General features: G+C 36.2%; 1 protein-coding gene across 4 annotated transcripts in view; it reads left to right on the plus strand.

Moving 5' to 3' along the window:
- Window positions 1-24,507, plus strand: part of PPIG (peptidylprolyl isomerase G) — a 96,994-nt gene that overhangs the window by 32,657 nt on the left and 39,830 nt on the right. For 3 of the 4 annotated variants that reach the window (XM_069079944.1, XM_069079942.1, XM_069079943.1), the window contains exons 2-5: window positions 18,979-19,039; window positions 19,792-19,936; window positions 20,496-20,570; window positions 22,953-23,060. In XM_069079944.1, coding sequence (XP_068936045.1) covers window positions 19,876-19,936; window positions 20,496-20,570; window positions 22,953-23,060 — 244 coding nt within the window. In that variant the 5' untranslated portion in view covers window positions 18,979-19,039; window positions 19,792-19,875. The remainder of the gene's footprint in view (window positions 1-18,978; window positions 19,040-19,791; window positions 19,937-20,495; window positions 20,571-22,952; window positions 23,061-24,507) is intronic. The other variant, XM_069079945.1, reaches the window with a different exon arrangement.

The following is a 24,507-nucleotide window of genomic DNA, read 5'->3' on the forward strand; positions in this document are numbered from 1 at the left end:
TTAACAGATCCAAACAAATGAAAGAATAGAAGGCAATGTGAAATATTTCATGGGAAAAACCACTGACCTGGAAAATAGATCCAGGAGAGATAATTTAAAAATTATTGGACTACCTGAAAGCCATGATCAAAGAAAGAACCTAGAAATCATACTCCAAGAAATCCTCAAGGAAAACTTCCCTGATGTTTTAGAACCAGAGGGCAAAGTAGATGTTGAAAGAATCCACTGATCACCTCCTTAAAAAGATCCCAAAAAGAAAACTCCTAGGAATATTACAGCCAGGTTCCGAAATTCAGATCAAGGAGAGAATATTACAAGCAGCCAGGAAGAAACAATTTGAATATTGTGGGAACACAATCAGGATAACCCAGGATCTGGCAGCTTCTACACCGAGGGATCGAAGGGCTTGGAATATGATATCCCGGAGGTCAAAGGAGCTGGGATTAAAACCAAGAATCATCTACCCAGCAAAACTGAGTATCATGTTTCAGGGGAAAATATGGTCATTCAGTGGAATAGAGGACTTTCAAGCATTCTTGATGAAAAAACCAGAGTTGAATAGAAAATTTGACATTCAGATACAAGAAGCATGAGAAGGTAAACAGGGAAAAGAAAGCATAAGGAACTTATCAAAGTTGAACTATTAACATTCCTACATGGAAAAACAATAATTGTAACTTATGAAACTTTTCTCAGTAATTGAAGGGAATGGAGATATATATGTATATATGAGGGTATATGGGCATATGAATACATATGTGAATGTGTGTATATATGTTTACAGGTAGACATATTTAGAGGGCACAGGACCAATTTAACAGGAAGGGATGATACTTAAAAGGTGAAATTAAGAGGTGAGAGGGGAATATAATGAAAAGAGATGGGGAGAGACAGAATGGGGTAAACTATCTCATATAGAAGAGGCAAGGGAAAATGGTTACAATGGAGGGGAAGAATAGGAAGGCAAAAGGGAATGGGTCAACCTTATTCCCATTGAATTTGGCTCGGGGAGGGAATGAAATACACACTAAATAGGGTATCTCACCCCACAGGAGAGCAGGGGGGATGATGGAACGGAGGGCAGGCTGGGGGGCAGGGAAGTTGAAAGCACCCACTTTTGAAAAGGGACTGGATCAAAGTAGAGAACAGAATTAGTGGAAGTTGGGATAGGAGGGAGAGTAATATGGTCAGTCTTTTGCAATATATCAACTATGTTAATGTTTTGTATTAGCTACACATGTACAACCTATACTGAACTGCTTATCTTTTTAGTAAGAGCGGGTGACAAGGGAGGAAGGGAAAGAATCTGGAATTCAAAGTTTTAAAATCAAATGTTTAAATATACACACACATATATATATACTATTAATAATACTATTTTACATGTAATTGGGAAATAAGATATACAGGCACTGGGGCATAGAGATCTGCTATGCCCTACTGGAAAAGTCAAAGGGGGTATGAGAGAAGATAGGGGAGAGAGCAGATTGGAGGAGGGGATATACTATGGGACTGCTCTTTTGGCACGGTGGGTAGGGGAAAAACGGGGAGAAAATGTGTAACTCAAAATCTGGTGGAAATTAATGATGTAAATCAGAAGTTAATAAAGCATTTGAAAAATGGGGGGGGGGGAAGAACCCCTACTTCTAAACTAAGGCTGTTAAGTTGCAGCTAAGGTATCAGTCTGCACTGGTAGACGGGGTTTTCTCACTAATAAGTTCCTTAAGCCAGTGAAATTATAGGTCTAGTCTTTATCCCTGTCCCTGGAAAAGCAATATGGGGGAACCTCATTGTCATACTTGTGACATCAGGTAAAACCTAAAAACTTGAATACTAGTGAAAACTCACAGCTGTGTTTCTAATAATCTCATTTTCAGTGTCTGTTATCAAACAATAGTCTTAAACAGCCATATGTACATGGTGTTTTTATGGCTCTTTCATGCTGTTTTCAGCTTTTCTTAAATTAAGGTATTTTATTTCAATCACTAGTCAGAAACATAAAATTTAAACAGTTTTAATTTTAGAAAGTATGTGCATGTATATGTGTGCATATATACATATATATATATATATATATCAGATTGCTTACTTTCTGGGAAGATGGGGAGAATTAGGAACTCAAAATTTTTAAAAATGATTTTTTAATTTTAAATTTTAAAAATAAAAAAATACATGTACGTGTGAAAAAAGAAAATAATATTGAAAGTAAAAAAAAATTAGGTGGGGAGGTTTGGAGAAAAGGAGAGAGTTTGGAACTGAAAATGTTAAAAAGAAATGACAATTTTTTTTAAGTATTTGCACGAATTTAAACAGCTATGAGGTACTACCTCACACCCATCAAAAATTTTTAAATGAGTACTATTTCTTTTTAAAAGTGTGCATGTTTGATAAGCCTGTTATGTACATAATGTGTATACATTGTCTGCTTTACAAAGAGGCTTTATTTTAGGTGTTACATTATTTACATTTTAAAGCTATAATTCTATTTTTTATTTTATAAATGTGTAAGAAAATTATAGCTGAAGACACTGACATAAACAAGAACTAATTTAACATGTCAAAATGATTATTGTTTTGTTGGAAAACAGGTGTGTGTATCCTAGCTAATTTTAATTTTAAAAAATTATTTTAAACATTTAAAAAAATTAACCTGTCCTTCCCACTCCTTTAACTCATCAGCAAGTTAAAGAATCAACAACAGATCCTTCAGTATGTATTAATATAGTCTGGTAAAACACATTTTCATGTTAGTTAGCCATGTCCAAAAATGTATGTCTCCTGCTGTTTATTTTATCACTTATTTTATCACTATTTTATCACTTCAAATGTCAGGTTTCATCTTCATCCTTTTGGACACTTGAATTGATCAGAGTCTGTCAAAGTTGTTTTTTTTTTTAATAGTATGTTATCGCTATATAAATTTTTCACCAAGTTCTGCTCACTTCACTCTCCATCAGTTTATAAAGTCTTTGTTGTTTCTTTAGAAATTTTCCATTTCATCGTTTCTTTTTTTTGGAGGGGGAAGGTAGGGCAGTTGGGGTATGGTGACTTGCCCAAGGTCACATGGCTAGGGTGTGTGGGTGTGTATCTGTGTCTCCGAGTGTCTGAGGCCACATTTGAACTTTGATCCTCCTGATTCCAGGGTTGGTGCTCTATTCACTGCACCACCTAACTGCCCCATTTCATAATTTCTTACAGCACAAAAATATTTTATTATATTCATATGCTACAGTCTCTTTAGTTATTCTGCACTTGAAGGACACCCTCTTATTTTCCAGTTTTTGGCTACTACAATAAGAACTGCTATAAATAATTTGTATATATAGATCCTTTTCCTCTTTTCTTGGATTGCTTTGAGGTTATAGCTGGGTCAGAAGTAAGTCCGTTTTGGTAGCCCTCTGGGCATAGTTCCAATTTGCTTTTCAGAATGACTTGGGCCAATTCACAATTCTACTAATAGTCCACTGTTTTTTGACAACTGCTCCAACATTTGTAATTTTCCTCTTTTCTCATTTTTGTCAATCTGATAGTTGTGAGACAGAACTTCCAAGTTACTTTAATTTGCATTTCTCTAAATTATTAGTAATTCAGAGTGCTTTTTCTTTTAAAAAATTTGTTTTTCCCCAATTACACATAAAAACAATTTTTAATATTCTTTTTTAAAAATTTTGAGTTTCAAATTCTTTTCTTCTGTCTCTCCTCTCCCCTCTCAGAGAGAAGGCAAGCAGTTTGGTATAGGTTTTACGTGTGCAGTCATGTAAAACCAGAGCATTTTTTCACATAATTATTGATAACTTCGATCTATTTCTTTGAAAACTTCTTGTAACTATCCTTTGAACGTTATCTATTGACATAGGAGTGACTGTCAGTCTTATAAATTTGAATCTGTTCCTTACATGTCCTGGAAAGAAACCTTGATCAGAGACACTTTTTCCCTTCTAATTTTTACATTAGATTTTTTTTTTTTTTGGTGAAAAAACTTTAATTTGAACTAATCAGAATTGTGTGTTTTATCTTATCTAATCTTCTATCTCTTGTTAGTCATGTACTCTTCTGTGAGCCATAGATCTAAAAGGTAATTTCTCCCTTGTGCTTCTAATTCATTTGTCATGTGACTTTTTTATATCAAAGTTATGTATCCATTTGAAGTTTATCTTAGTAGGTGATATGAAGTATTCTAGTTGACAGCTTCTAGTGTAGAAGATAAGAGTTCGGGACCTGTAGTCAAGATGACCTGAGTTCAGATCCAGTCTCAGATACTTACCCAGTGTCATTTGGGAAAGTCATTTAATATCTATTTGCCTCAATCTCCTCTTGACTTTAAATTTCTCCTGTTATAAAATAGGACCAATTATAGCACCTGCCTCTCAAGATTGTTGTGAGAATCAAATAAAGATAATATTTATAAAGTGAATAGTAAGTGCCTGACACAGAGTAGGTGCTATATAAATGTTTATTCCTTTTCCTCTCTTTTAAGTTTTCCTTAATCTAAAGCAGAGGTTCCCAAAGTGGGCAAAACAGCCCCCTGGGGTTGCTGAATGATCCAAGGAGGTGGCAGCAGCCTCCTGTACAATGGGGGGGGGGAGGGGGCGTTGAATAAAAATAAGTGTGGTGAAAGCATAAGGAAAGAAGAGAAGATAAAATTTTGAAAAACCTTTCATACATGTTTCATTTGTGTGACAGAGTTAAAGTCATAGTGATTACATTATTTTCCAAATAAACACAAAATGCAAGTTTTAACCATTCAGTGGTCAAGCCCACTAATAGGTCTTAACAAGGAAGTGTTGATAGGTGAGCCTGTCACACGTTGTTGGGAAGTCCAGTGTTATTATGTGTGTGTAATGACTTGTTTATTATACAACATATGGTTACGTGACATTGCATCATCAAAATTACAATGCTGGAAAAAACCCACAAATTTACGGTAAATTTTAAAATTTAAGGTTCATCACTTTAAAAAACAGTTTTATACTTGTTTTTTTAATGATGCAAATTTAAAAAAACATTAAAGGCTTAAAGAAAATAGATTTCAGGGGATGCTAATAAGTTTGGGAACCTCTGGCCTAAAGGTTATTTCTAATGTTTTGCATGATTGTACATGTATAACCTATACCAAATTGCTTACCTTCTTACTGATGGGGGGTGGGAGGGAAAGAATCTGCTACTCAAAAATTTTTTTTAATGTTATATTTTTACGTGCAGTTGGGAGGAAAATAAAATATTAAACTTAAAGGCTATATCTGTCAAGCTGCTGTCCAATTTTGCCAAAAAATTTTGGTTTTTTTCCTCTCTAGATGGGTAGCCCTTCCCTCCAGTAGCTGAAAATCTTTGGGTTTATCAAATACTATTCTACTATTGCTTCTGAATCTTGTGTAAGCTAATTTGTTCTACTGACCAACTTCTCTTTTTAAAAAAAAAATATTTATTTATTTTTAGTTTTCAACATTCATTTCCACAAGATTTTGAGTTACAAAATTTTCCCCCATCTTTTCCCTACCCCCAACCCAAGATATCAAGCCTACTGAACATCTCTTCCCCCAATCTGCTCTCTCTTATATCCTCCCGCATCCCCCCCCTCCCAACTTTCTAGTAGGTCAAGATGAATTTCTGTACCCCAGTGCCTGTATGTCTTATTTCCCAGTTGCATGTAAAAAACAGTTTTTTAAACCTTGGATTTCCAGATTCTTTCCCTTCTCTCTTCACCCACTCCACTTGGAAGACAAGCAGTTCAATATAGGTTGTACATGTGTAGTTATGCAAAACGTTTCCGTAGTAGTTATAAAGTAAAAAACTAACTATATTTCCTTCATCCTATCCTGCCCCTCACTCTATTTTCTACATTGACCCTGTCCCTTTTCAAAAGTGTTTGCTTCTTATTACCCTCTCTCTGAATCTGCCCTCCCTTCTATCATCCTCCCTCTTTTCCCCTTCCCCCCTACTTGGGTAAGATACCCAACTGCGTGTGCATGTTATTCCTTCCTTAAGTAAAATTCAGTGAGAGTTTTTTGCAGCTGCCAGAGTTATGAGGAGGGTGCCCTCTCTACAGCCACCACAAGCGCTGGCAGCTAGCATTCCTCACCCCAGGACTACCACCCAAGACTGCAACCCAGATCCAAGCAGGTCAAAGCAAGAGTGATTACCCTCTGAATGGTCGCTTGGTCCCCCTACTATCCAGAGGCAGCTGTAGCTGCAGCCTCTACCACCTCTTACCCAAGGGCAGGGGCGCTGGGCAGGGGCCAGTGGGCGCTCTTCCATCACCCAGTTGCAACAGAGTTCCCTACTGACCTTTTACTTTCCATTTGGTGTTTATGGATTGAGAAGTCTGTAAACTGCTGTAGCTGCTGGTGATTCACTCTCCTGAAGTCTGCTCTGGCTGGTCTGTGCCACGGATTTGTGCTGCCCTGGGCCAGCGCAGCTCATGCGGAAGTGATCTGGGCTTAGACCCTTCCTGTCAGCCTGCCAGGCTGCGTTCAGAAGGAGACTTTGTTTCTCTGTGTCACTGTGGGTTCTGTAGCTCTAAAATTTGTTTAGAGTCATATTTTACAGGTATTAGAGGTGGTTGGTGCAGGAACTTACAGGAGTTCTGCTTTTACTCCGCCATCTTCTACTGATAAACTTTTAAAAAATTTTGATCTAATAAACCAAATTGTTTTAATGACTACTGCTTGATAGCACAATTTGAAATCTAGTACTGATAGATCACCACTCCCTCCACATTCCCAGTTTTTTTCATTATTTCTTTTAGAATGCTTAACCTATTCCTCCATATAAATTTACTACTTTTTTTTCTAGTTTTATTCTTTTGGGAGTTTGGTACAGCACTAAATAAAGAAATTTAGACGATATTATAATTTTGTTGTTGACTAGACCAGCCCATGAATGCTTAATATTTCCCTAGTCATTTAGGTATATCTTTCTGCAAAAGCATTTTACAGTTAAGTTTATATAGAACCTGGTGAATTGTAGAAGACAAATTCCTATATATTTTACAGCTTCTGTATTTATTTTGAATGGAATTTCTCTTTCTAGCTCTTCTTACTGGTTTTTTGTTTTTTTACTTTTTTTGTACATACCGTGTTTCCCCGATAATAAGACACTGTCTTATTATTTTTTTGGACAGAAAAACACCAGAGGGCTTATTTTCAGGGGAGGGCTTATTTTAATGAACATTGACAGCAATTTTAATAAACAGGTAAATGTGAACAAAAAAATGTACCTTTATTCAATAATGAATTCAATAAAGAACAGGATGACGCACTCACTGCTGCAGCTCTGATTGGATGCAGCTCAGAGTGCAGCGTGCGTTTCATGGGGGGGGGAAACAGTGCATACAGAGGGTACCGTAATGTAGCGTGTAGCGCAGGGGATCACTGCTAATGTTACAATTTCAGTTAATTTGTTAGTTGACCTTATAAGCATTTTCTAAGTGTACCATAGTATCACGTTCTATAAAATGGGAATAATAATAATAGCACTTCTAGGGTTGTTGTAAGGATACAATGAGATAATATTTGTAAAGTGTTTTGCAAACCTTAAAGCACTATATAAATCCTAGTTATTATTAGTATCGATGTTGTTATGTCATCTACCAAAAAAAAGTCCTTATTCCTTTATTTTTATTCTTATCTTATTGTTATAGCTAGCATTTCTTAACACTGTGTTAAATGGTCATGGTAATAACGAGTATCCTTATTTGATCTCTGATATCCTTGAAAAGCTTCTAACTTCAGCATTTTATGTAATAGTGGCTCTTGGATTTAAATGTCATTTGATATATTTTAAAAATATATTTGCAGTATTTTTTCTAGAGTTTAAATAGAAATGAATGTTATATTTTGTGCAAACCTTTTTATCATGCATTGATAAAATTATTTTTATTCATATTCACATAATTTACAATGTTTATAGTCTTTGTGTTCAACTAAAAATGTTGTTTTAGCCTATTTAGTAATATTTTATTTAAAATTTTTGCTCCATTGTAGAGATAATGGTATGTGGTTGATTTTTTTCTCTGCTTTCTCTCTCCCTGATTTAGGTATAAAGTCTGTTTGTGTAGCATAGAAAGAGATTGGGAGAGTGTCTTCTTTTTATGTTAGTTACAAGAGTTTATGTAGGATTATGGCAAATGTATTATTAGAATTAAGTAATTCTTCAAATGTTTGAAAGAATTCACTTGTTGAATCACCTAGTCCTAGAGTTTTTTCTTTGAGAGCTAATTCACGGCTTGTTAAATTTCTTTTTATGACATTGGGTTATTTAAGTTACCTCTTTCTTCTAATCTGAATATTTTCTATTTTTTTATGTATTTATTTCTGCTGTTACCAGTGTTAGGATATAATTAGGCAAAATAATTTCTAGTAATTTCCTTTCCTCTTCAGTTTTTGTACATCCTCTTATATCATTTTTGATGTGAACAGTTTGCTTTTCCTTTCTTTTTAATCAGTTTAGCTAGCTAGCTGTTTATTTTATTAGGTCCCTCACCCCCCCCAAAAAAAAAAACCCTTCAGTTCTACTTTTATTTATCAATTTATTCATCTTTTTGACTTTAATTTTATTAATCTCCTGTAATTTTCATGAGTTGTACTTCACTGTTGAGTTGAGAATTTTTTGATTTGTTCAGGGTTTTTTTTTTAATTGCATTCACAGTTCATTGATTTGTTCTTTTCACTCTTGTTATGTCTAGATACTAAATTTTCCTTTCACAACTGGCTTTAGCTCCATCCCATAAGTTTTAGTATATTGTCTTATTGTTGACATTTTCTAATAAATTTTTTCTTTTAACTTGATACAAACATGTCTAGTCAAGGAAAACAAATTCCCATATTGACTCTGTGTGAAAAAAAAATGCCTCGTCCTGCTCTCTGAGTCTGTCACTTCTGTATGTGGAGGTGGGTAGCATGTTTGTTATGAGTCCTCTGGAATTGTAGTTGGTCATTATGCTGATCAGAGTTTCTATAATTTTCTTAAGGTATTTGTCTTTACAGTATTATTGTTGTCTATATTGTTCTGGTTTTCTTCACTTCTCTTAGCATCAGTTCATAAAAGTCTTACCAGATTTTTCTTCAACCTTCTTCGCCTTTGTCATTTTTATTTTTTGGAGGGCATTGGGGTTTAGTGATTGCCCAAGGTCACACAGCTAGTTTTTGTGTTAAGTGTCTGAGGCCCTGTTTGAACTCAGGTCCGCCTGACCCCAGGGATGGTACTCTATTCACTGTGCCACCTAGCCACCCCCCTTTGTCATTTTTTATAACACAGTAATATTTCATCGCATTAATATACCATAACTTTTTTTTTTTTAGCAATTCTACACTTTATGATCACCTCATTTTCTAGTTCTTGGCCACCACAGAAAGAACTACCCTAAATATTTTTGGGTGTGTGTCTTCCTCTTTCTTTGAACTCTTTGGGTCAAAGGACATATAGTTTAATAATATTTTTTCTGAATAGTTCCAAATTGCTTTTCATAATAGCTTAGACTACTTTACAGTTCCAGTTCATTTATGTACCTGTTTTCCCCTCAGCCCCTCCAGCATATCTCATTTTCTTTTTTTCTCAACTTTGTTGATTTGGGTGTGAGGTAGTACCTCAAGAGTTGTTTTAATTTGCATCTCTCTGATCATTAATCAAAGAGAGCATCATTTCTCTGATCATTAGTAATTTAGAACATTTTTTCATGTGACTATTGATAGCTTGGATTTCTTCGGAAAACTGCTTGTTTATATCCTTTGATCTTTTATCAATTAGGTAATGGCTTTTATTCTTAGACATTTTAATCAGTTCTCCATATACATAAATTATTAATGAGACTTTATCAGAGAAATTTGGTGCAAAGATGTTTTCCCCCTCAATTTCCTACTTCTCTTTGAATTTTAGCTGAATTGGTTATGCCTACGGACAGACTTTTTGATTTTATACAGTCAAAATTGTCCATTTTATCTCCTGATCCTCCCGGTATCTTGTTTGGTCATGGATCAAACTTCTTCTATCCATGGACCTGACAGATGATTTCTTCTGTGCTCCTATAATTTGTTTATAACAATGGAGGCAACAGGTTCTGCGGTAAATACAGCACTGGGTTCAGAATCAGGAAGGCTTGAGTTCAAATTCAGCCTCAGATACTCTTTCCTCCATCCCTTAGTACTTTCTCAGGGCACTTTACTCATGTTCTTACTTTACTTTCTAATTTCAACCCAATAGCCATTTCAGTTTTTCACACTGTTGTTCCCTACTCTTGAATCTTTTGCCAAAAATTAGCCCTGAATTACTTCCACCATCTACCTCCCATGCTTCTACTTAGAAGCCACTGAACAATACACCTCCAACTAAGAAGTAAGTGTAGCACTCCACAAAACATAAATGCATTTTATGAAAACTTTAATGAAAATGCATTGTGGAAGATTCTATCTTCATTACATGGCCAAACCTTATGCTGAACTTAATTAGCTCTAACCTATGTCTGTCACCAAAAGTAGTCATCCATCAGGGAGGACATAAGTGCCCTGGATGTTGGCTATATTTGGTTCCTAGGAATTTTCATTTTTGGATTTCCTTCAGGAGGTGACTGGTATATCTTTTCCTATATCAACTTTGCCCTTTGCTTCTAAGTGATTTGGACAATTTTCTATTAAGATTTCTTGAAATAGAATGTCTAGGCTTTTTTTTTTTTCTTCTTTACTTTTTGGTCATGGTGTTTAGGGAATCCAGTGATCGCTATTTTTTTTTTTTCCTCCTTGACCTGTAGCATTAGTTCTTTTCATGAGGTACATTTTCCCCTTTTTTCAGTCTTTTGACTTTTAGTATTTCTTATTGTCTCATGGAATCATTGACTTCTTTTTGGTCCCTCCTGGTTTTCAGTGAGTTTGATGCTTGGGCAAGATTTTGTACTTTTACCAAGCTGTTAATTCCCTTTCCAGTTCTTTCTTCCTTAGTTCTCATTTCTTTTCCAGTCGTTTCCTCTAGCATTCTCATTTATAAAAAACTTTTAAAGCTACTTTTAAACTCTTAATTGGGTTCTCACAGGAACTGTAGTTTAATTTGTGCATACGCTGTTGACCTTGATGTTATTGCCTGACCTTCTGTAGGGAAGGACCTTAGTGGTCCTATTGCTGTTTTGGGGGGATGTTGAGGATTGTGTGGTTTCTGTATTTCAGGGACGGTCTAGGCTGGGGATCTGTAGTGCTTCTACCCACCTCTGAACTTTGAAGCTGAGCTCTGCAAGTTACTGACCTGGGTTTGCAGTAGATTGCTGTTGGACTTAGACACTATCAGACAACTGGGACACTGCCAATTTAGAGGGGCAGAATTATGTTTTCCTTTACTCCGGTATTCCTACTCTGATTATTCTTCTATGGGCTTTAGATTCAGGATTCAGCTAGAAATTGTCACATATGCAAAAAAGAAATTAAAAAAACAAAGAAAAGGTCCTGTATACACAAAAATATTTGTAGCAGCTCTTGTCTGGTGACAAGAATTGGAAATTTGAGGGGATGCCTATTAACTGGGGAATGGCTGAACAAATTATGGTATGTGATTGTGATGGAATATTATTATGCTATGAGAAATAATGAGCAGGGTGCTTTCAGAAAAACCTGGACAGATTTACAGAATCTGATGCAAAGTGACATGTACTGTGTACAAAGTAACAAACAATATTTGTAAGATGATCAGCTGTGTATGACTTAGCTATTCTCCTCAATACAATCCAGGGCAACTCTGAAGGACTTATGATGAAAAATGCTATGCATCCCCAGAAAAAGAACATTCAGATGGTGTCTGAATACAGATTGAAGTTACTGTTTTGCTTTATTTTTCTTTTTTGTTTGTTTGGTTTTTTTGCTTTTTGGAGGGCAGTTGGCGTTAAGTGACTTGCCCAAAGTCACACAGCTAGTGTGTCAAGTGTCTGAGGCTGGATTTGAGTTGAGGTCCTCCTCACTCCAGGGCTGGTGCTCTATTCACTGCGCAATACTTTATTTTTCTTGAGTGGTTTTTTTTTTGTCTATGTTTTCTCTTACAACATGACTCACATGGAAATATGTTTCACATAACTACACATGTGTAACCTATATCTGATTTCGTGCCTTCCTAGTGAGGGGGGGTGGGGACAGCAGAAGGGAGAGAATTTGGAACTCAGAGTTTTAAAAAACAAATGTTAAAAATTGTCTTTACATGTAATTGGGGGGAAATAAAATACTAAACACAATTTTTAAAAAGATTTTATATTTGATCCTGAAGATGACAGAAAGCCATTAAAATTTATTGAGTAATAATGTGAGATGGTCAGATCTGTGCTTTAGGAAGATCACTTTGAGAGTTCAGTTGGAGGATGAACTGGAGTGGGGAGAGGCTTGTGACAGACAGCCCAGCTGGTAGCTATTACAATAGTTCAGGCATGAGATGATGTGTGCCTGCATCAGGATAGTGGTAGAGGAGAGGAAAGGGCATATAGGAGGGAGATTTTGAAGGTAAAATTTACAGGCCTTGACAATGGATTGGATTGGGAAGGAGCTTAAGAGAGACTGTGGAGTGAAGGCTATATGGAGCCTGAGTGATGAGAATGATTGATGCCCTTAACAATAATAAAGAAGTTTACAAGAGGGAAGGATTTAGAGGAAAAGATAATGAATTCAGTTTTGGACTTAGCGAGTTTAAAATGTTTGTAGGATATCCAGATGTCCAGTATACAGATAGAGATCTGAGACTGGAGAGAAGCAGAGGTAGTGTGTGGGGTACGGAGACCCTAACCCAAATTGACTACTTGGAGACCCCTCAAAGTGAAGATAGAAAGATTTGTTAGAATCTCGTGAGAAGCAGGCGGTCCAGTCTCCAGGACAGCACCAAGAGAGAGGAGGCTGCCGTACAGAAGCTAAAGCTGGGTTAAAAATAAGCAAGGGTTACAAACATTAACATAATTATTACTAATGAGGCTCTAATCTTGTTGGATAATATACATAATACATGAAGTCTATTACGCAAGTGTAGTAACAACCTTAGAATACTGGACCCCTTTTCAGTCTGCTTGATAACATTCTTATCTGGACTTGAGGGTCTCAAGGCTACTACTGTCTATTCCTTGATTTGTTAAATCCACCTGCTGCTGCCAGCTCCTTCCATTCTTCATTATTTTTAGTATTATCTATGAGTTTTTGTCTGAGAACCAGGGTCTGAGCTTCTTCCCAAGGTTACTGCCTGTCTTCTTCTTATCAGTAGTCTTGTTCAGCAATTCTTGCAGTTCTATAGAAACTTAACTCTTTTATGGCAAGCTAGGTGAAGTCGGGGGGGGGGGGGCCTGACTAGAATAGGGCAACTATATAAAAAGATTTTTAAAGTTTAGAAATCATATAATTTCTAGAAAAATGGAAACTTAGGCCTAAGGACCTACTTACTATAACAAAGTGTCTGAGAAACCACATTTTTACCTTTCCCATACAGTAGGGATAACTAGATTTGAGAATTGTCCCCATGGAATTGATAATTAAATCCATGGGAGCTGATGAGATGACCAAGTGAAATAGAATATATAGAGAAGAACAGAGAAGGTGGGTGGTGGGGATAATTCACAGTTAGGATTTGGTAAGGTGTGATCAGTGATAGAACAAGGGAGTACCTAAGGTTTTGAAAGTAGAGAATATTGTAGAGTTCATCAAGGAGCTAAGATGAGGAAAAGGAAGGGTAAGAAAGGCAGGGAAAACAATGTTGATTGCCTAGATTTCTGGCTGTCAGAGGGTTAGAGGGGACAGTGAGAATAAAGAATGGATTTAGGGGGGCGGCTAGGTAGTGTAGTGAATAGAGAAGAACCGGCCCTGAAGTCAGGAGGACCTTAGTTCAAATACAGCCTCAGAGATTTAACACTTACTAGCTGTGGTGACCTTGGGCAAGTCTCTTAACCCCAACTGCCCTCCAAAAAACAAAAAAAAGAAGAATGCATTTAGGGAATAATAAAACATAGGGAAAGAAGGAGTGATAGGTGATTGTGTTTGGGCATATTTCATTATGCTTGATTATTAAAGTAGAACATTGTAGAGGTTAGTGAGATCATGCCTGTGTGTATAGATGAGGTATAATAGAGGTCATGGGAATTTTGTAGATTGATGAACTAGAAGGTTAGGGTATTTGAAATCAACTATCAGAATGTTGACTGAAAGGCACAGAAAATATGAGATCTAAACATACTTCTTGTTTATGAACTAAAAAAAACCAAACCCATTTGATTCTGTATAAGGAAAATGTACCTGAAGAGTCTCCTAAAAGGTAATTACTCTGCTCTTATCATAATCATCCAGTATTCCTTGAAAAAAAATTTCTTTTGACTCTACCATCCCCTCAACTTATTGCCCTATAGTTTCTAGCCATATCCTATATTTCTTGGTCAAAACTGCTTGAAAGAATTATTTAAGCTGCTTCCACTTCTCTCCCTCTCAGCCACCTTTTGTAGCCAGGAGTTGACCTCATCACTCATCTGAAACTACTTTTTCCAGTTACCAACTATCTTTTACTTGCCAAATCTGACCAGCTTTTCTCAGTTGCTTATCCTTCTTAACCTTTCTGCTACATTCAAACTGTTGACCATCCTCTTCTCCATATATTCTTTGCTTCCTAGATTTTCATGACACTACTTCCTCCAAGTTCTACTTCTACCTTTCTGAGTACTCCTCAGTTTCCTTTATTGGTCCTGCCTCCTAACTTTGGGTGTTAAACCCAAGACTCTGTTGTAGACTGTCTTCTCTCTTTATGCTCTCATCAAATGTCACATGAAAGCTTTTCTGATTACTTCCAAGTGGTATTGTCCTTCTTCCCAAACAAAATACTTTGTATTTGTTTGCATCATTGCTTTCTATACTTATCAATGTGCTTTCTGTTTTCCTTATTAGAATGTAAGCTTGGGAGTCAGGGTTGCTTCATTTATAGAAATAGAATGATAGCTGCCTAATATTTGAAAGATATAATAACAAATAACTTTGTTCAGATTAGTGGTTATTAGTATCGATCTGAAAATATAATCTGACCAAAGATGTTTATTGGAGGATGTTGAAGGCAGAGTGTAAATGGAACAGTTATTTACTATTGATGGTGGGGTCCTCCAGCGCCTTTTGTTCACGGATGCCATTGTGTTCATTGCATCAGGCCCCAGGATTTTTCAGGCCTTCTTAAAAATAAGTTACTCAAAAGAGTTTGTTCTTTAAAAAAAAAAAATCTTTTATTTATTTATTTATAGTTTTCAACATTCATTTCCACAAGATTTTGAGTTATAAATTTTCTCCCCATCTTTCCCATATCTGCCACCCCAAGATAGTGAGCCTACTGAATACCCCTTCCCCCAATCCCAATCTGCTCTCTTGTCTCCTCCCCCATCCCCCCCCTAACTTTCTAGTAGGGCAAGATGGATTTCTGTACCCCTGTACTGTATAGCGTTCATTCTTCTGACATTATTAAAACCCAGTGGATAAAGAATGCGTCATTGTCTGATACAATTTACAGTTATGTATGCTGATTTGTCAGTATGTATATGTTGAATAGACTCTGCAGGTGAACAGCCAGCTAGGCACAGAATTAAAGAGGCATAAAGTATACCAAAATTACATATGAAAAGTATTTTTCATGATACTAAGCTTAAAAAAGGGTGATCGTTTTCCACATCAATATTAGGGATTGATCATAGGATCACAAATTTAGAGCTAGAAGGAATCGTAGACTTCCTCTAGCCCAGCTTCTTCATTTTACAGATGAGGAGTTTGAGACCCAGAGTGGTTAAGTAATTTTGCCACAGCACGCACAGCTCTTCTGACTCCAAATCCATTATTCTTCCTGTGACTGAATTATCGTATGTGAGGGAGATGCTCAGTGTAGAGTATCATGGAAAAAAGGGAAGAAAAGCAAGGAGACGATACATATGGCATAAATATGACTAGAATAGTTGAAGAAAAAAATTGAAAAAATAGACTTCTTAATTGTAGAAGATCAGGGCCAACTTTTTTCTTGTAGACAAGGGGAAACAATATTTTGGCTGGTGGCTCTGAAAAGTCTTGTTGCCTATATCCTGTATCATGTTATAGAAAATACTTGGAGAGTGGTGCTTTGGGGAAATATCTTGATATAGTAACCACATCCGGATGAGGGAGGGAAAGAGAAGAGAGAGAAAGATCAGGTTAATCCCCACCTCCCACTCCAACATAACTAGAAGTTAGTTCATGTTGCCTTAGGTGATATTTTCCCCTATGCTTTCCCTCTGAAGACTGTATAAATGCAATTCCCATTCTACAGTTTTTAAGCCAAATTCTGCCCAGTTCCTTTTGAAAGATATAATACATAAGCAAATAGATATGGAAGTTAAGAGAGAAGAAAGAATACCTCTAAGAGGGAGGCCACCTGTTAATAAACATTACTTCATCTTCTAACATATTTACAAAGCATAGAAACAATGACAAGTGTATAAAAATTTTATTGAGGTATTTTTTGTTCTGAAAATAATTTTGGGCAAAGGGACTGAAATTGCAGATTAGGGGTGCTTTGATGTTATAAACATGCTCAGTCTGAGAATAAACAGTACTTGTTGGAAAGCAAGGAAGGTTTTCGTTATCTTTATTTTACATTTATTCTTTCCTGAATAAATAGCTTGCCTCTTCAAAAAACTACAGAGAATCAGACAAATGCAAGGCCTTTTTATGCTGCTTCCCTTCGAATTTCCTGCCTTGTTCATCCCTTCAGAACTGGGATTGGTTTCACCTCTTCTGGGTTACAATCTTTCTCACCTACCCATTACATATGTGTTCCCTCCTCCTACCAGCATGAGCTACATGCATCCCATGATTGGATAATGAGGCTCTAATTCTATGCAGGGTGTGTCAGTTACTATGCATAAGGCTAGTTAAACATGTATGTTAATGAAAAGTTGGTAAGCCAGTTTCACCTAGGCTTCTTCTAGGAGGAAATTTACAGATTTCTTCCATCTATGTGATTGGATAGGGTGCTCTACCCTTCCTCCCTTATCTTGATTTACACCTTCCTGCCCATCCTGTGCAGCATCTGTTTTTGGAATACCCATTGTTCCTATAGAATCTGTGGAAACCAGACTGCCAGCATTTCTCACATTGATTTCTAGATCCTATAATTTATATGTAAGAACTGAAATAGCTTATTTTGTTTAGTTTTTTTGGAGGGGGATGGCAAGACAATTGGGGTTAAGTGACTTGCCCAAGGTCACACAGCTAGTAAGTGTCAAGTGTCTGTTGGATTTGAACTTTGGTCCTCCTGACTCCAGGGCTGGTGCTCTATTCAATGTGCCACCTAGCTGCCCCTGAAATAGCTTGTTTTGGATATCTTAGAACCAGGAATTTTCTGTTCACAAACTGTTTATTGTGTGATTTGGGTTCCCTCAGAATTCATTCTGGGTATATTCACTTTGTTCCCAGTACATTTTTACTTGGAGGTTGGGAATGTTTTGCATGTGTTTAGTTTTAATAGAAACTAGATTTACACATGCTTTGAATCTGATCAGATTTGAAGGACTATGTACAGGGTTACATTGTCTGCAAACTTTGTTAAAAATTCAAACCTGTTATAAGAGTTATCTGGAAATGCTTTATATCTGGAGATTTAGATGGACTTTTTGTCTTTTAAATTTTTCATTTTTCTTTTTTTTTTTAACAACCCCATTCATTTGTGAATATATTTGCCCCCTAATCAGTGAGCTATCTTTTTAAAAACAGTTACTGAATGTATGTAATTATATTTATCTTGGCCTTCTGTGACTACATTTGATTGTGAAATAAGGTAGACTTAATGCATTTTAACATCTTTCAAAACGTTGCTTATTTGTAGGAGACATAGTCCTGCCCTCCATTCTACTTTTTTCCTCTACCCAACCTCCTTTTTTATGTTTTTTAAGCAATCGGGGTTAAGTAACTTGCTCAAGGTTACATGGCCAGTTATTTCTGGGCGTGGGGCTGAGTGTCTGAGCCCAGGATTCGATCTCCAGGTCATCCCAACACTGGAGCCGGTGCTCTTACTCGCTGAGCCATCTGGCCGCCCCTTCCTAATGCCTTTTAAAAGATTGTTCCAGGATGGTTGATAGTCTGGGGCAATAGCTTTATATGGAAATCTGAGATTTTTCATAGTAACACAGGTATAGGAAATACCTTTAGTTTCTTAACTACCAGTTTACATTTTATATCTTTGCAAAAAAAAAAAAAAACTTACACTATCTCTACTGTAAACAATTAGTTACATCATTTTCTGACCTCACTAGCAGTGAATATCTATAGTCAAGAAACATCTACTTAGAAAAAGCATGATAGGTTCTATTAAAAATATTCCACTTTATATAGATATCCAGAAATGTTATGTACACTTTATTACAAAGACATTAATATTTCTCGGATCTCTAATGTCATAGGTGGATGTGATTGTTGCTTTTTCCAGTGCATGTGGGCTTTAATAATTACTGTGCCTGAAAAATTAATCACCTTTTGGTTCACCTGGTGATTGAGTCACAGTTTACTTAGGCTGTTTCTCAGATAATAGACACATTCTAGACCCATACACAAAACACTTTTAGTTTGGTAGGGCCTATTGGGACTTATTTTCTGCTGGTATAACCTCTGAGAACTGAGGGTTACCTTTATATCCTACTGTGAGGAATCAAGAGTAAGATTAGACCAAATGACATTTTTGTCAAATTTCTGCTAACTGAACTGTGAATTTATTGTTTCTTGGAATTTGTTCTACTTCAGTAGAGCAATATTATGGGCTTCCAGCTAAGACATAGTAATAGCCTATGAGAACATGTTTTTGGTGTTCATTAAAATTAGATCCTTACCTATATTTTCATTTTTTGAATTTCAGATATTAAAAAAAAAGCACGAGCAATGGGTGTTCAGTTGACTCCCATCTTCCTCTAGTAATTTAGCATTCTTTATTGTGGATAGATTATTTTTTATGTATATATAAACTATCAAGTAATTCTCCCTTTCTCATTTTTTCTAGGTAAAAGTAGAATTGAATTAGCTGGTCAGTTGTTCTTGATTTTTGTCTTCTCGGTTTAAAGGTAAATCTGGTTGTTTTGTTACTACTTCTTTTATTAACTTTTAAAGTTTTTAGAGTAGAAATTATACCTTACTGGCTAGGTTTACAATTTAGTCTTCCATTTGCAAAATTGGAATCGACATGAATCACTATGTTAAAGGCTCCTAATTGAATTGAATGATTAAACTATACATACATCTTCAAGGATGTGTCATTGCATCTAGATGAATTGCTCCTATCACCAGTGCAGATTGTAGTCCTCAAAAATTTGGCATGACTCTGCTCATAATACTTTTCACTCTCATTCGCCCTACTAGTAAGCTTTGCTGAATTTTACTAGGCTAATAAGAACATATTGTACTCAAAGACATTCCAACTTGATACCTCTTAAATCCTTTGTGCTCCATTTGTGTAGCCTTGTAGAACCCAGAATTATTTCTTTAATATGATGAAGCATGGAAATAATACTATAGTGGAAGTTGTGTATATATCCATTTGTAATATGTTTTTAATAACTTCATTCACTTCAACAAACACATATTAAGAACATAGTATGTTTGAAACATTTTTTAGGATCTAGGGGTAAAATGACCAAGTTTTAGCAGATCAACTAGAATCGATAATACAGAAGAGGAAAAATGTATCATTTCCCCCTGTTTTAAGATCACAGATCTGTTGAAGCCCTGAATGTAAACTAATAACTTATTTGGTACATTACATGATTTAAAATAAATACTGCCTCAAAATTTCTGTGTGGTCTGTTTGTCTCTCCAGAATTTTTCTGCAGAAGTTGCCAAGAAATTGTTACTGGTTTATTTAAACCCGTATTTTGAATGTAGTTTAGAAGTATTTGAAACCATGGGAATAAAGGTCCAACGTCCTCGATGTTTTTTTGACATAGCCATAAACAATCTACCTGGTAAGAAAATGACTTCACTTTAAAAAAAATTTTTTTATTTAAGTAGATCTATATTAAATGACAAGCAATGTGGAATAAGTTTATGAAGAACTGGTCTGGAGGGCCAGGAAAACAAGCTCAGCCCTCTGACACATGCTGGCTGTGTGACCCAGTCACTCCTAGGCAACTCTTTTAAGATTTTAAGTTGCAGAGAAGGTTCTGACCTGCTTTGGTAGAAGGAGTTTGCTAATCTGGGAGCTCCCGGTACTGATAAAATCATAGAAGCAACCCCTAATTTACATATTTAAATAATGCACAAAGCTACTTTAAAATATATTATTGCTTTTTAGTTATGGGATTTTCTTAGAGAAGTTGGAGTGGTTTGCCATTTCCTTTTCCAACTCATTTTACAGAAGAGGAAACTGAGGCAAACAGGGTTTTGTCTAGGGTCACATAGCTAGTAAGTGTCTGAGGCCAAATTTGAATTCAGGAAGATGAATCTTTCAGACTCCAGACCCAGCACTCTATCCATTGCACCACCTAGCTGCCCCTATTTTAAACTATATGTTCTCTTTTTCAGCTGGAAGAGTTGTCTTTGAATTATTTTCTGATGTGTGTCCCAAAACATGTGAGAATTTCCGATGTCTTTGCACAGGTTTGTAGGTATTTTTATATGCTTTATGAAATCAGATTTTATAGTAACTATTTTTGTTATGTTTGAAGATTTCTTCTTATTCAGATATATCAAATTCATAGCTTGGCAATTCATCTTTCAGGAAATATGTTTGAAATATAATTGAAGGGTCAGAGGTCCCAAGAAGTTAGTGAGTGATTTGCCAGAGGTCATATATTATAAAACCTATATTATCTGTTCAGTCAATCCTAGTAGTCCATAATATAAAGACAAAAATGAAGCAATCCCTGCTATCAGGGAGCTTAAATTCTTTCTAAAGAGAAAACATAAACACATATAAGTATATACCAAATAAATACATGGTAATTTTGTTTAGGAGATACTCGAAGATAGGGGTGAGGAGGAATCAGGAGAAGTTTCATGTAGAAAGTTTGACTGGGGCTGAGTGATAAATGTATAATTTTTAAGCCACTGGAGTTTTTTTGACTGAGGGAATGACAGTTAAATCTTTGCTTTAGGAAAATCACTTTGATAATGAACTGAAGGATTATAGGGATAAGCTTGGGGCAGGGAGACCATTTGGGAGGCTGTTGCATTGATTCCAAGAGGAGAAAAGTGATGAGGGCCCAAACTGTTATTGGTTACATGAACAGAGAGAAGGCAGATTTGATATATGTTGTGGACATAGAATCAACAAGCTTGGGCACCTTATTGGATATGGGTAAGAAAGTGGTGTGAGGGGGACAGTGACAGCTAGAAGAGGACTTTAAGGATGTGAAGCTGAAATAGGGAGATTCAGAAGAGGTGGTTGTGAGGGGAAAGACACGTTCTGTTTTAGAAATGATGAATTTGAGGTGCCTATGGAAGTCTTAACAGGAGATTGATTATATGGATTAAAAAAATGAGTCATCTGCATAAAGATTATAATTAAAACCTTTGAGAGCTGATCATATCACTAAGAGACTGGGGCAAAGCCTTGAGTTCTGACATGTGATGTGTCTAATGATACAGGAAAAGAGACTGAAAAGTAACAGTCACACAGAAAGAATTGAGAGGGGGTGATAATTCTCTGTCAAAAAAAAATGTTTATACCTAATTCAAATCATTGATATCATAGCTTAAGTCTATTTCTTGTTTTATCTTGAGGGAAGATTAAAAAAGGTTCACCATTTACTTTTTTTTTTTTTTTAAAGCAATCGGGGTTAAGTAACTTGCTCAAGGTTACACGGCCAGTTATTTCTGGGTGTGGTGCTGAGTATCTGAGCCCGGATTTGATCCAGGTCATCCCGACACTGGATCCGGTGCTCTTACTCACTGAGCCACCTGGCCACCCCTCACCATTTACTTTTGCAAGTCACTCATGGGTTTAAAAGCAATTATGATGTCTTTTAAAACAGTTAATATTTTCTTCAGTTGAAGAAGTGAATATTAGATTACTTGAATAATTCATCAGTGTTGGAAATTAATTAAAAATAGTATGGTATGGACATATCCTCCATTGGGACAGTTACATATTCATATTTCATTGAAGAGAAACATACCGGAAGAGACTTTAATACTAACAGTTTGGGGGAGGGGTTGAAATAATATATGAAAACTTTAAAAATTACTCATTAAAGATAATGGTAGATAAAAAAAGCTGGAAAACATTTTAAAAGAACTGTAGTGAATTAATATGCAAATTACTCTAAATGCACTTTTTCCCTTTACATTTTTAGATGATGCTATTGTAGGATTTTTAGTTTTGTTGATGTTGGTAGTTTGGAAGTTTAGATAGATTTTTTCTAGGCAGTGATAGAAATGAGTTAAAAGGAAAACAGTAGTTTTATCCAAGGAGTCCTAGATTGAAACTCACAAAACATGGCTCTGCTATTATCATCTTAGACAAATCACTTTATCTTTCTGGGTCTCAGTTTCCTTATCTGTGAAAAAGGAAATTGAGAATAGGGAATTTTTAAGATTTCATCAGGGATTAAATTCTGTTTTTAATAAAACTATTCTGCTCTCCTCTCTTTCCATGTTTCCTTTCTATAGCACATATGTTAAGTGATATCAGATATTTTCATTGTAGAGTAACTATTAAATGGAAAGGAGCTAGGAGGAAAAGATCGTTTTACATAATTATTCATTATAAAGGATTTATCTTATTCAAGTTGAGATATAGTAGATTCAGAAAAGAACTTTATTTCACTTGCTATAATGAGATTTTTGCCTTTATTTTTCCTGTACTTATAAAGTTTTATGAAAATCTGAGAACACCCAATCAAAAGCGAAAGTTCATTTTAATCATAATTTTGATTATTGATTATTAAAAACTCCTTTTTCCAGAGGGTTGAGAAGTCAGGTGATGTTGATTCTTATTTTTTCTGTTCCTTATAAAACCTTTTTCTCCCCCTTGTTTAGGTGAAAAGGGTACAGGAAAATCTACTCAGAAGCCATTACATTATAAAAGTTGTCTTTTTCACAGAGTTGTAAAGGATTTTATGGTTCAAGGTGGTGACTTCAGTGAAGGTAGGTGAATCAGGTGAAAATTTACTAGTTATACCCACAGATGTTTTTGTTAAAGTGAAGACATATTTCCTGTCTCTGTTTCCATGTATTTTTAAAAAATGTATCTGTATATGGTATACTAGTAGTAACTATATGAGTAATTGGTCACATATAGGAGAATAACTTGTATTCAAAAATCTGTTTTTCAAAACCAGTAGCAATTTTTTTTTTTAAAGCAATCGGGGTTAAGTAACTTGCTCAAGGTTACATGGCCAGTTATTTCTGGGTGTGGTGCTAAGTATCTGAGCCCGGATTTGAACCCCAGGTCATCCCGACACTGGAGCTGAGTGCTCTTACTCACTGAGCCACCTGGCCGCCCCTAAGCAATTGGGGTTAAGTTACTTGCTCAAGGTTACACGGCCAGGTGTTTCTGGGTGGGTGCTAAGTGTCTGAGCCCGGATTCTATCCCCCAGGTCATCCCAACACTAAGGCCGGTGCTCTTACTCGCTGTGCTACCTGGCCGCCCCAACCAGTAGCAATTTCTGCTAAAACCTTTAGTGATCTCCTGATGCATATGATATCTGCATGATTGGCCATTCATTTCTGAAACATAATTTATAGAATTAGAGGTAAGGAGAGAGTATGTTGCAGACATGGAAGACATCAAATGAAAAGGCACAGGGAGATAGGAGATGGAGTACTGTGTATGAGAAGTGTTGTAAACTGATGAGGTCACCAAGGGGACAGAATAGGGCCTGGATCAGAGAGTAGAGGTACAACTACAGGGCAGTGTGATATGAATGATCCAGCAAAGGAAACTGAGAATTTCAGTCAGAAAGATAGGAGGAGAACAAAGGGAGGAAAGTGTCATAGAAACCCAGAGGAGGTAAGAATATCCAGTAAGACAGGGTATCATGTAAAGTTTATAAAGAAGAATGAGGATTGAGAAAAGGTCATCAGATTTAGCAATTAAGGGAGCTTTGGCAACTTTGTAGAGCCATTTCAGTTGAGTAATGAGTTGGATGTCAAAATTGCAAAAGGTTAAAAAATAGTAACTAGGTGTGGCTAGGTGGTGCAGTGAATAGAGCACCAGCCCTGGAGTCAGGAGGACCTGAGTTCAAATCCAGCCTCAGACACTTAACACTTACTAGCCGTGTGACCTTGGGCAAGTCACTTAACCCGAATTGCCTTGGCTTCCCCCCTCCAAAAAGCAAAAATATGTATATATATATATATATATATATATAGTAGCTAGTAGAGAGGAAATGAGAGCAATGAGCATAGATACCTTCTTTTTCTAAACCAAATTCCTAGGAAAATATCTATGCTTTATATGCTATACCTTAAGGCAATGGTAGGGTCTGGTGACAGGGGAAACAGGCATGCCTGTAAATAGCAAGGAAGGAGACAGTGGATAGAGAAAGACTGAAAAGTGAAAAAAAGGGAAATCTGCTGGAGAGATGGGACC

This window comes from Petaurus breviceps, unplaced genomic scaffold (genome assembly GCF_028583685.1).
Source record: "Petaurus breviceps papuanus isolate PSGF00001 unplaced genomic scaffold, PetGlider_PUasm1.0 91133, whole genome shotgun sequence".
NCBI classification, from domain to species: domain Eukaryota; kingdom Metazoa; phylum Chordata; class Mammalia; order Diprotodontia; family Petauridae; genus Petaurus; species Petaurus breviceps.